Raw genomic sequence first — 13648 nt, forward strand, 5'->3', positions numbered from 1 at the left:
TTTATAACTCATCGGGAGCCAGGATAAGTACAGGAGAGACCGTAGTTCGCATCATTATTTTAGCGCGTGGTTCTGTGACTCGAGCAGCGCCAGTTGCGGACGCCTCGCATAAACGACATATTTCATTGTGACAGCTTATACGTCCTGATAGTGTGCCTGCTACGCGATGCTTCCTCAGCTTGAACTGGCAATCCACAGAAGCAAGCACGCTCTCAATGTTCCCGCTAAATTTGTACACATTTTGTACACTGCAGCAAAGAGGTCTATCACGGTGGGTAGAGCTTTCGTTGTCGTTTCTTCAGTCCAAGAAAAAGAAGGGACGGGAGCGGGGAGGGGGGAGGGGAGCGATAAGTTTGACAGCTTTTTTTTCTGTGTGATATGCAGCAACGTGTGTGCGCGACTCTTCTGATGTCCATACTGCACGAGGGTTATATATACGATAGAACATCGATGTTGCCATCGAGACCGATACATGCCTTCGGGTGACACGAACTTCATGAGCCTCAGATTTCGAGATGACATGTGTGTTGTCTTGCGCAGCTCTAGACGGTGGGAATGGTAGGGGGGCTTTAACGAGCAAGCGAGGTGGACCCGAATAGAGTTACTCTATAAGTATCTAGAGCTGCGCGCTTTTTATCCCTGCGCCGCTTGTGCCTCTATTGGCTAAACGCGATCACGTGCTTGAAAGGCATCCAAGCATTGCGGAGCACCCAGCTCCTTTGCAGACCGTTGCTGACAGTCCATTCGTACACCTAATGTTCTCGTGCTTTGCGGAATTTTTTTCTTGTCTGAGTGCATATATTCACTGAAAACAATGTTTTCCTATCAGTGACACGCAATTTTATCCCAAGTGTTCACTGACTGTTAAAAAGAAAATGTTTGTGATTTGTGGCATTTACAACAGATGGCTTCCACGCGTCCACGACATCGCGAGTATTTTCGTAACTCGTTGAGATAGGCCTTGCTGCAGACGACGCAATACTATCAAGCTGTGTCATTCAATAAAACAGAAATATTCTTAGAATAAAGCAAGTTCGGCAGCCAGAATGAAGCGGATTGAGGCTGCACTTGCTCTAGCTATTGCACCAAGTCCGCCTCCTGCATTCAAGAGTTGCGGCTTTCCCTCATAATTTGGATGCTTAGTGGAGCATTATGGCACAAAAACGCGCAACTCTGGTACTATACAAAAAATATTGTGGGGCTGTAAAAAGAATGAATTATAAAGTTTCCCTGCCTATGGTGCCACTAAGTATAACGGGCTCTCTGGTGCTATACAGTAACTCTAGACCCGAATTAAAAACAGCGCCTCGCGTGGTGCCGCGTCAACGCTTTGGAAGGCTACACCACAGCTCTCCACAGCTGCCAGGTGACCAGGTATTCTGGCTAAGCTGTTAACGTTCGTTAAACAAGGTCTGGCAAGTAATTCCAAGAATTCTTGTTTTAACAGAAACTCAAATATTGAAGTGACAGTCTTAGTACGCAACAAGCTGGTGTTATACAATCGAGCAATGAAGAGTTACTCTACGGAGCCAGTAAATGCCTTGTGCATACTACACAAAGGAAGCAAGAACGACTGCGTCTAACCATCAGTTTCTAAATGAAGTTATATCCGAAAGCTCTTGTGTACGTAATATCTCAGACGGGGCATAAAAAGAGGTATGGCAGTGACCATCCGGCATTTAGTGGCTGCAGCGGGCAGATGCCTATATCGTTGGGCATATCAAACCGCTATAGTACTAGAATGGGTTTCGAAGTTCTTAAGCTGTACAGAGTCCTTAGTTGATGATAAGTTGATGAGCTGGAGAGAGGCCCTGACCGCTAAAAACTTGAATTTATTCATGTGTCGAGCATCGGCACCCTAACTTTGTCGCAGCAGGCAACATCCATGATGCCCTGCGGTGACCTCTTCAGGATATGCTTTTAAATATTGGTTGAAGCTGATTCCGGCAGTTGAATAGAGAGCGGGTGCCATGAACTGAGGCTACAGAGGGGCGTATTGTGCACTGTATACTCGAGCGCTACTTACAATAAAAGCGAGAATTTAAAACTATCCTCAAATGCTCCTTCCTTCCTCCATTCAGCCTGGTAAGATTGCCAGATTCAAGAGATGAAAAGCTCCTCTACGAATATGTCAGTCATCGTACCCAACCCAAAACCGAGCATAGACTCACAAACAGCGCAACAATAAGGCATATTTTCTTTTTCTACTATTTCTTTCCGGCGTAATAGGGCCGGTGGATGAAAAGCCGCATTGCCATTGGCAAAGACGTCAGCGTCTGCCTTTGTGAGCGAGGCGATGGTTCCGGAAGATCAATTCGAGGCAGACAAGATCTATTCGATTTCAGATAAACTCAAAGCCTGCACATTGTACGCCATGCTTGCCTACTCCTGTTGCGAATTTATCAATCTTTTTTGAAGGCATCAAAGTGCTGCGTTACCTCTTGGGCATTTCCAGTGGTCGACAGAGCGGTGGTTCAAAAGCACTTCAATGATTTGCGAAAGCTGCACTGGAGACGTTGACGGAATGTAGGTGCGAACATTCAGGACTAAAAACCCTTGCACTAATGGACAAACATTCATTAGTGTATTTTTTTCTTTGCGTCAATGTCCAGATCTCGTTTTCCTTTGCATCTGACACAAATTTTGCGCGATAGTGATCATGCACCGCAACCAAATTTCTATCATCAATGTTCTGCGCGAAATGTCTGCCGACGTCCCTGCCAGTGCACATTGCTTTGTTAGATTCTGCAAAACACTCAGCGACTATACGAAGGATAACTCAGATTAGGTCGAAGCTTAGTGCTTTAACGCGGTGGCGTTAAGGACCACGTTCTGCAGTAAATAGGGCGTCTGCTTTGAGAGCGAAAACCCAGGTGGCTCACCTGCCACCTAGGTCACGAGACCTTGCGACGTCATCACATCCTGATCACTATGGCAGGTGGAAACCTGCTTATCGGATCGTCAGCGAAGTGTCCACCGTTGCAGGTGACAATTAAACTAATAACCGCGAGATGTTGCTCGGGAAGAGTAACGCGAATCTCAAGCTCTATTGGTGACTGCGTTTGAAAAAGTCTCCTGACGGGGCAGTGGCGCATCCTCTAACCGCCGCACCACGGCGACATGAAGTGTATGAGGACTCCCAGAGATCTATGAATGTACAGTAGAGAATGAGTCTGTATGCAAAGTGATATGCAAAGTGTACCCCAAGGACCCTTGATATACCCTTAAGGCAAAACAAGCGTCCCCTCAAGGTTTTACATCTTGCCTGTATGCACTGAGAGGGGTCGTACCGAAGACTCCGATGCAGAAGATGATGATCTCGATGTGGCATCGCCGAAAGATGTAGCTGTTGATGCCCTGCGTGGTGTGGACGACGAAGGCCGGCATGAAGACGGCGATAGCCTGCAAGCCCAGGGACCCGAAGAAGAAGTCCGTCGGCTTGGTGGTGTCGGTCGAGGAGAAGACCACGATGCTGGCTGTCGCCGCCAGGAACACCACGAGCGTGTACGGGATGCGGATGTACCGCTGCAAGGTCTTCAGCACCGCTACAAAGATGGCGGTGACAAGAAGACTCGTTGGAGTAGGCGCACTCTTCACGGGCTATCCAGGGCATCGGAAGCCTGCCAAGTTACTCAGGCAGCGATATAAAGTTTCTTAACAACTGTGCTGATGTTGGACGTCAGCTTCCATGTTCGTCACCTGAAATTAGTATTATTTCCGACTTTGCTACTGATGACTCTGGTGTCGTGTTTTGGAACATAAGTGCCATACATTATGCGCAAGACACTACAGGTCGGTTGCGTTTCATCACGAGAAGATGCTGTAAGGGGAAAGTTTTTAGTGAGGACTTCGCGCGGAGCACAGACATACTTTACGCGATCCCTCCTTGTACGTACGGCTCTTTGTACAGTTGTCCACGCACCAGTCTAGAGCGTTCGAACGGCGTACCGGGGAAACACACTTCCGTCGTTTACGAGCGGCCTATGGCTCGAAACTAGATCTTATCATGGATGCACATTTCCATGAATGGTTTTTTAACTCCTGATGTATTGAAAAGCTGTGCCGGGCCTGCTAAGCAGCGACTGCCACAAATGCTCAAAAGAGGACGCCTTTCAAGCGCTTTAGGAGAATATGCGCACGACTGTACATGCAGGAACTTTACAGGGAGGTACTGACGAAATTCGAATGTGCCGAGGACAGTTAACTAGGACGAAGTCCAGAGCAGACACCATTGTCAAATCACTTCTCGGATCATAAAGCCGTGACTATAATTACTGCAAATGAATGAATGGTTGATATCGACGACTAATAAATCGGAATGAAAGGTGACTGTCTCCATATATACAGCGCTAATGATCAGCATTACCAAGCGTGTAGTCGCCATTATGCTTTTTTCCCCCTATGTCGCAAAGAACGGCGCAGCATACCACATTTACACCTGCGCGATACCCGAGAAGTTTCCCCTGCCTTACGCTTATCAGCGGCTATTCGCAGTCCAGAAGGGACAGTTCCCTTACCCATGATGGTGAGGAAGGCGAACAGCGCCAGGTACGGGTTGTTGTGTTTGTCGTTCTTCACCACATCGTGATCCGCGTGGGCGGTCATCGCAGCGACTATCTGTGTGATAAGCGAATAGATTACTGCCATCGATGTCGCTGATCAAAGGAACGATGGCTATCAGTGTAAATCTAAAGGGCTAGGGAGGAAATGTCGCTTACCGGAGGAGCAGGAAGCGTATGATATGGGCCGTTCCCAGAGGCAGCGAGAATGCCCCGTCACGCAGGGCAGTAGGTGTCTCTCGAAGCAGGAGAGCGTCTGCGGAGGAAAGGCCGCGGTTCCGAGACGAGGCAGAAGCGCCCGAGTGAGAGAGTGCAGCGAGGCGCGTCTCGTGAGCACGAAGGATTTTCTTCTTCTACTATCAGTGCCAACACGTGCACTCACGCGAGAACGAGAGGGATTAATCTTTTTTTATCATCGCGGCAGTGTAATCGCCGGTTGCAGCATAATCTAAGAAAAAGCAACTTCTCCTCTAACTTGGGAAAATGAGATCACTGGCAGCTTCAAATTCAAATTACATTTTTGCGACTCCATTGCGTGGAAAAATGGGGCCCAGTCGATAGTGAAAAAGGAATCGTAGATCAAAAATAATGAAAATAAAATGACGTCTTAATGGGGACCTGGAAATAATTTGGCATGAATGGCAACAGTTTTTGCACTAGTTTGCAAAAAACTAAAACGCTAAAATGAAGGTCTATTACTCTGTCACGGAGTGCTAGCTTGCAACACTAGGAGGGCAATCAATGCATAAAGAAAGAGGCCCTCTAGTTCTTTTTTTTTTAATTCACCTTAGATGGGCTGAACATTTGCCAGAACCGGCCTGTACGCTTAATTTAGCGCAATACTGAAGCCATTAGTGGCAGACTTGCCTCACCGTGGTAAAAAAGAATATTTTAGCATGCGGTTCGTGTAACCACAGCTTGTAATGATCACTTGACGACGAGCTGGATTTGTCATTTTTCACGCAGTTACGCGGGTTGTTATCTTGCCTCTCAGTCGAGTTTTATGGCTGCGTTGCTTTCTCTTCGCAGACTTGAAAACTGCAGCATTCATGCTTGTATTGCTTTTTTGATACTCTCAAGTCTCAGTAGTACGGATTGCACAAGACCACTTAATATACTGCGTGATCTGTGATCCGAAGCGAAACGAACATAGACTGTGGATAAAAAAAGAAAAAGGAAAAACACGTTTGGCATTCCTCCGGCTTATTGACTTGAGAATAAAGAATATGAGAAGTTAGCCAGTAACGTCTCTCCCTTGTCGATTGGGACTAGTTCCGCGCTAAAAGAGCCGCCCGAGAAGCTGATACCCCCGAAATACTAGACATAGATATCTGGGCACAGGATCTTTGTCAAGATGCCAAAGCAGTCACCCATACGTTAGACCAGGCTGACCAACTGGAGATTGCGGACAGCCGGCTTCTTCACCTATGGGAGGCAAAGAGAGGACTCGAGAACCGACTCAAACGACAGCGGTGGAACCGCAATCTGCGCAGAAGAATAGCTAGGCTAAACAAGGAGATCGAGTATCATGCAGCTAAACTTACTCAACAAAACTGGGATGACATATGCAACCAAATGGATCGCAATATGGGAGTTTCTAGGACTTGGCACTTGCTCCGTCATCTACTTGACCCTACAGGTAGCAGAACCACCCACAGGCAGAACCTGCAGAAGCTTGTGCATGAGTATGCAGGCCCACCAGAGGACCTTTTCCTTGAACTTAAAGATAGATATATTGGCAATGCTCCTATCCAAGCCTTCCCAGATTATGCTGGTCCGGAAAACAAGCAGCTCGACTCCCCCATTACTGTGGATGAGGTTAGGGCAGAGATTGCCAGGCTAAACTGCAAATCCGCCACTGGCCCAGATGCAGTATCGAACAAGATCCTCCGCAACCTGGATGAAGTGTCGCTACAATTACTAACTGAGTATATGCAGAAATGCTGGTCGGAGGGCTCCATCCCACAAATATGGAAAACGGCAGAGATCATTCTCATCCCAAAGCCAGGGAAGGCACTCAGCCTTGAGAACCTCAGGCCGATTTCGCTCACGTCTTGTGTAGGTAAGCTCATGGAGCACGTAGTTCATACCCGCCTCAACCGGTTTATGGAGGAGAACGAGCTGTACCCTCCAACCATGATTGGATTTCGACCAAAACTTTCTACGCAGGATGTAATGCTTCAGCTCAAACATCAGATTATTGAGGCAAAAACGCGGGACACCAGAATAATTCTTGGACTTGACCTGGAAAAGGCCTTTGACAATGTCAGACATGATGCGATCTTGGAGAACCTGCATGAACTCGGGGTGGGAGCCCGCACCTTCAACTATATCCGCGACTTTCTCTCAGGTAGAAAGGCGCATTTTCAAGTAGGAGGTCTCCACTCGCATGACTTCCCCCTCGGCAACAAGGGCACCCCGCAGGGATCGGTCCTATCGCCATTTCTCTTCAACGTTGCAATGTTGAAACTTCCACACCAATTAGCGCAGGTTCCGCAACTCCACCACAGCCTCTATGCTGACGATATCACCTTGTGGACCGCCGAGGGCAATGATGCCGAAATCGAGGACAGACTACAGCATGCAATAGATATCGTGGGGAACTATGTAGACCCTAGGGGGCTGCGGTGCTCTCCAGCCAAATCTGAATTTCTCATATTCCGCAACATCAGATCCCTTGCGCAAACCCCACCGGCCATCGAACTCAGTATTCGCGGAGTCCCCATTCCTCGAGTGCCCAAAATTAAAATCTTGGGCCTAATTCTACAAGAACACGGCTTCAATGGTGACGTAATTCGAAAGCTTCAGGGAACCTCGCAGCAAATTATGCGACTCATTCGCCGCATTAGTAACCGCCACTCGGGCTTGAAGGAAAGCAATACTCTCCGTTTAGTACAAGCCTTTGTGATAAGCCGCATAGCTTACGTATGCCCTTACCTACATCTCAAGTCAGCTGAAAAAGAAAAAGTGGAGGCCATAATCAGAAAATGCGTCAAACAGGCAGTTGGGCTACCCATGCACACAGCGACTGAGAAAGTGTTAGGTCTCGGTCTTCATAACACCCTAAGCGAGATTATTGAAGCGGTAACCGTCTCGCAGTACGAACGACTATCGGCCACACCAACTGGCAGACACATTCTGTCCACACTAGGCATAACATACGAACGACAAGGCGGACCCACAACTGACCTTCCCAAACATATACGCCAGCTTCGGGTCATTCCTCCACTACCTCGGAACATGCACCCAGATTTCCACGCTGAACGTCGTACAGAGAGAGCCAAATTATTAGGCAAACGCTTTATTAATGATACCTCTGTGGTATATGTAGATGCGGCAGATTCTTCGGCTGACAAGATGGTAGCTGTGGTCACCACGGAACGTGGTACACTCATAACTGGGGGCACTATACGCACTCAGCACACACATGTTGGAGAAGAAACAGCCATCGCTCTAGCCATTGTGGGATCCTCGGCAGAAACCATTGTCAGCGACTCAAAATTGGCTATACGTAACTACACGTTTGGAAGAATCTCCCCACAAGCAGCACAGATTCTGCTAAAGTATCAGCCCACGCGGCGCATTCGCCTAATCTCGACGCCTGCTCATGCTTCCCTTGCTGGTAATGAGGCGGCTCATAACCTAGCCCGAGAACTGTACCGCCGAGCTGGGTCGTGCAGCGCACCCGCCCTATACTCTGGCAAGGACAGGTTGTTTTCTTACAGAGAAATCCTGCAGCACTACAGGCTTGCAAGACTCAGATTCCCCCCAGCAGATAAAACGCTCTCCAAGCAACAGGCCAAAGCCTGGCGTAAACTTCAAACTAACACCTATCCAAATCCCCAATTGTGTAGCTTCTATTCGGAAGGACTCTACTCAAACAAATGCAAAAATTGTGATGCGAAAGCCGATCTAAATCATATGATCTGGAACTGCCCGCAGTCCCTACCCGCGAGTCACTTCATTACCGACTCTGCTCATTGGGAGGCTCTATTGCTCAGCCCCGACCCGGGGATACAGATCAAGCTCCTCCAGCTGGCTGAAGACGCCGCCGCTGCCCAAGGGATAGCGGCCGCCGTTTAGGCGGGGGGCGACTTCGTGTCGCTCCTCTATATCCGCTGGAAATAAAGTTTCACAACCAAATCTTCTTTTTAACAGTTCTTCCTTAGCACTCACTGTATTGTAGATAAGGCTCTTTGAAATTTTGGAAAAGCGCGTGTGTAATATAATTACCACTAACGTTGCAGCTCACGCCGCGTCTCCATACAGAGAGGATAAAAAAGTGCGTATTCACTCGCCTTGTCCCTTCCGTCCTTTTTCATCATCACTGACGGATTACGGCAGCAGTTGTGACGAATACTCGCTGTGTTTTTCCGGTGCTGTTGGCAGGTCGTGCTCTACTGTGTCGGTGAGGAGTTTCTTCAAACTCAAACTATTATTATGCTTTTAGTCCACTACCTTATATTATAAACAAATACTTCTATATAGGAGTATCAAGGAAGTGCGCTAGAGGACAGCTTACTTCATTTTTACTGCTTTCTGTTAAGAGTGTAGGACTTTCTTAAAAGGCTGCTGACTGCAAAATGAAATTGGCATTTATCGATAGATCACCGCACTATAGTAAAAATGTCGCTACTTTCACTGAACGCGGGGCTATTGAAAGCTAAGAAAGTTAAAAAAAGAAGAAAGAATCACAGGCATTGCCACCACCATGCGTATTCGCAAGCAAGCTCTGGTGACCTGATGACAGTTTATTTAGCGGCGATGCCAGAGGCTAGGTTTCACTGCAATTCACTTTCAAACGGTGGTCGCACAATACTTTCCGTCTTGACTCAAGGAGTTTGAACAGAGTGGCAGAAATGTTTTAAAATCTAATTTTTCCGGGAATAAATTGTTTTTATTGCTGCCAAACAAAAATCAACATAATTACAAGCAGCCACAAAATCAATTCTTACTCATAACAAGAAATCAGACGTAGTTGTCGTCAGTTTCCCATTAAGAATGTACCAATGAAGGACTTAGAAATCTGTTCTTGGACAATCAGTGGGAAGCTATAATTTACCCTAGTCCGAAAACATGATCCCATCATCCCAGTATAGCGCTGAAGTATGGTCTGCTCCGCATCCATTGGTCCAATTACAATCACGCCTCGGCTTTGTCTTTCGCACACTATAAACCCGAATACCCTTATATGGGAGCAAAAAGCGAGTATATTGTCTTCTAGCGCACTTTTATCAAAGGCATGGCGCTAGAGGATGGCTTATTCCTTTTTTACTTCTTTCTGTTTAGAGTGTACATCGTCCAACTCGAACAAGGTTCAGAACAGCCGTACTGTGCATACTGGTTTCACGACGAGTCTACCGAATAATTTGTACATTTCTAAATTTGAGTAATCCGTGATGTTATCATTGCTTGTTTATGTACTGCAGGGCAGTTGTACAAGGTCTCAAAGCTACACGCAACGGAGCTGTTTGGTCCTTAGATTCGGAAGGTCGGAAGCTGGTGCATGTTTTAATATGGCCGAACGTTAGTCCGCTCTATGTTTCTGCCTTGGCTCGTTTATCAAGCACAGTTCCAACGCCTTGCCCGAAGAGATTGGGTCCGATTACAAACAGTCAATAAAGAGGCCATGTGAGTTATCGCTGGCCTTCCTCACCTGACCCCTAATCACACGCTACAAGCGGAAGCTCCGCTGAATACCATTGAAGAGCTCGTGGAGCGGTGCTGTAATGCGCGCAGGCTGAAAGTATCAGCAACTTCTGTGGCACCTGCTCTAGCAAATTACTTTGATCTTACTTATCCGCTTCTCCACGCAACGTATTTGGGACCTCCTCCTTGGCAGCATCCCCAGGCCACCGACAACCGACCCCTAAGTGTCACGCGCAGCGCTCATCGCTCAGAATAGTTCCTGTACTCCTGCATGTGCAGGGATGTCCCGACGGTAGCAGGAGTCACTAGTGAATGCGGCTCCCATCGGTGTGGCTCCGTATGTCACTTCTGCATGCCCCGTATGATCATTCTTTATTTAATGTGGGGCTGGATGCCTACGGCACGAAACATAAATCAGTAAATCATCGCATGAAAAAACCTACTGAGTGAATATATTTGCGACGTTTATTTTTGTGTGAAGAAATGAGAAAAGATTTTATTGAGTGGGCACCTTTATTGGGAATCACAAAAGTATTAATATAAGAGCGGGGTTGCAGCCTCCTCGACCACGCCGATCAGCTTAAGCTGTCCGTTGAGGCCAGAGCTGGCCAGAAGGAACTCTCGAGAGGTGCATATATGTTTTTCTTAGATCCGGCTTTCCTCACATTCCTGACTAATGTGGTCTAAGGAGGGGTGCCCAACCATCCATATACCTAGCCGAATACACGCGGTCATATAAAAGTAGCTTTGAATAAACCCTCATTTGAATTTTTCACCTGTCCTGGGATTGCTTTTTGTCAAGGTTCCTCTGTGGAGGAGCATAATAGCACCTAAGGGTATGATGCCGTTCTAGACAATCAGCTAAGGACTTGACTCCCGGCGTGGAGGGCAGCAGTGGTGTCGCTCGACTGGCGCATTCTCGAGCTAGCTTATTGTCTTCCTTGCTGCGCAGCAAGCGCTTGAAATTTGAAAAAAAAGCGAGCATTAAATGAGAAATTAACACTGCAAATATTTTTTTATGTTTGCAGTGTTGTATGTTGTGCTGCCTACCGTGACACGTTGCAATTAAATTAATGACTTGTCGCGAGAGGCTGCTCGGGAAGGTCAACCTGGGTCTCACAAGCCCCACCGAAACCTAATTCCGGGTAACACGAATTAGAAGAAAGCAGGAGAAGTATATGCAATAATTATATCTTGTTTCTCTTTGTCATGCATTGATTTATTTTTACTCGCGCAAATTGTCTCCATTTTTCGCATATTCGGTGTTTGCTTTACGCTAAGAAAACGTCAGAAAATTAGCCCATAATTATTCAGTGCGGTTTCTGGTACTCCGATACGGTTTCTATTGCCAATTATTATAAGAAATTATGTAACAATCGTGCGTTTTGTGAAATATTATAACTAAATAAGGTTTCCTGCTTCTCCCAGTTGTAGTCACAGACAAGTTGTCGTTCGAGTTGGTGGCAGTACCTTATGACCATGATGATGCTGAACCCAGCTTACCTCGTTACATCCGATCTGCTTGCCATACTCCAAGTCTTGTCGCAGTTTTGGATGCTGAGGAAACTTTGTTGATGGCGTCCTTTGAGCGCGTTCGTACATCGGCCATGTCAAAATGTTCAGCTCTTTGGAAGTGCGTTAGAAGACCCAATTCGTCAGAAACAATTGTGACTATTTTAGGAAACTCTCTTCGCACACCATGCGTGACGCGCTGGAATTCTTATTTGTTAGTGTACGGGGCCTTCATCGCTCGAAAGACGAACTACAAGATCTATGCACTGCAGTGAAACTCCAAGTGTTTAGAAAAGAGATTTTTGTCTTCCTTCTCGAATACTCCGACGTCGTGCAACAGGTAGCATGTGAATTGTCTCGACTCCAAGCTGAAGTTGACTGTTTTTATGGCGAACTGCTGCCAACTATGATAGCAGTAAAGTCAAAGCTAAACGAAAAAGCTGAAGTAGACCATGTCTACTGCAGACCACTTTAGGAGGCAATCACGGATGGCTTTAATCGCAGCTTCGGCCATTCTTTGCAGCGAAAACCTAGTGCAAAGAATGCGACGGTTGCTGCCTTTCTTCATCCCTATTTCAAGTCGCGATGGCTGCCAACAGAAATGACAGGCTTCAGCCATCGTGCTCAGGAGCTTTGAAAACCGACTCTTGACTTGGTCAACTCGACTAAGGTCACGCACTCTTGCAAACTTGAGTTAATGAGTTTTTCATCAGCTGCGGGATCAAATCAATCAGCTGACGCATTCCTTGCGTTTGGAGCAGACAGCGCGGCAAGAAGCCTCAGCTCTCAATAGGTGCTAATGAAACTTTAGTTTTTTATTTACTTCCAGGATCCTCGAGCGGACGTGATCATGCTTCATTCTTATCGGTTGGTAAAAAGCGCCTTCATTAAATACAACACGGAAGCGTGCTCATCTGCTTCTGTAGAAGGGCTGTTTTCATTTGCTTCGCTTGTAGCAAAACCGGATCGCGGGGCTCTCGGTGACCGGCAGTTTGAGAAAATGCTGTTGCTTGAGACTTTTAAGTAAAGGTAACATCGTAACTAGAAATATTAGAAAGATATTTTCATTATTTATTTCGTTTTCAGTTAATCTTTCCTTTAATTATGTTTTCCCTAGTGAATGCTTTCAGACCTTTTGTTTCTTGCCGTCTGTTGTAGTTTTACAAACAGAACATTCAACTAGAAACGTTTGCTAAACTCACTGCCAGAGATATAACTTATCGGTTCTCCCGAACGCGCGAGCTTGTACCTTTCAGCAAAGGGCACAGGCAGAGGCGACTACTGCATGTAACAAATGAAGAGCTTCAAAAACTCTAAACCTTATACGATTATAGCGTGAGTGATCGCAGACAACTTCGCAGGAAGAACATTAACTTAAAAAAAAAACGATTGTGCTACTCTACTAAATGTGGTCTCTCAATTTCCTTCCATTGACTGCTCAAATAAACATGGCGTCAATACAATGACTAAATTTTAATGAAATTACTGGTGCCAATGGGGAACATTTTAAGAAATGGTAGCCTAACTAAATTCGTGCTGCCGGGTTAGTTTTAGTCGTTTAACAAATAGTTCTGGTATAATGTACGCACTAAAGATTCTAGAAACTATGGAGTTATTGATTTAGCTAATCACCGTATTGTCGTTTTCAATGATGCATTGATGTATTGAAGATACAGTGCCGAGTATCATTATTGAAAAGCAATTCCTTAAATGTATCTTGTACCGGTATCGAAAACAACTTTTTCAGAGTATCGGGGATCAGTATCGAATATTCTATTTTGAAGAATCGTACACAGCCTTGCTAGGTAAGAACCCTCAAAAATAGGAAATGCCATTCCTAAACCGAAGGTCTTTGCTTAATAACAGAAAGATGTTGGATACTAACGTATTATTTCATGCATGTAAGAAGCTCATAACACACTTCAAAA

General features: G+C 46.2%; 1 protein-coding gene and 1 pseudogene across 1 annotated transcript; one reads left to right on the forward strand and one right to left on the reverse strand.

The window, feature by feature from the left end:
* Window positions 1-3246: 3246 nt before the first annotated feature.
* LOC144095467 (uncharacterized) lies at window positions 3247-4610 on the reverse strand. Its single transcript, XM_077629197.1, has 2 exons — window positions 4518-4610; window positions 3247-3545 (listed from the first exon to the last, which is right to left on the reverse strand). The coding sequence occupies exons 1-2, from the start codon at window positions 4603-4605 to the stop codon at window positions 3247-3249; spliced, it is 387 nt and encodes a 128-aa protein (XP_077485323.1). The 5' UTR covers window positions 4606-4610.
* A 131-nt stretch (window positions 4611-4741) lies between these two features.
* LOC144095468 (uncharacterized) lies at window positions 4742-12357 on the forward strand (annotated as a pseudogene).
* The last annotated feature ends 1291 nt before the right edge of the window (window positions 12358-13648 follow it).

Source organism: Amblyomma americanum, chromosome 6, assembly GCF_052857255.1.
Source record: "Amblyomma americanum isolate KBUSLIRL-KWMA chromosome 6, ASM5285725v1, whole genome shotgun sequence".
In the NCBI taxonomy this organism is placed as follows: Eukaryota; Metazoa; Arthropoda; class Arachnida; order Ixodida; family Ixodidae; genus Amblyomma; species Amblyomma americanum.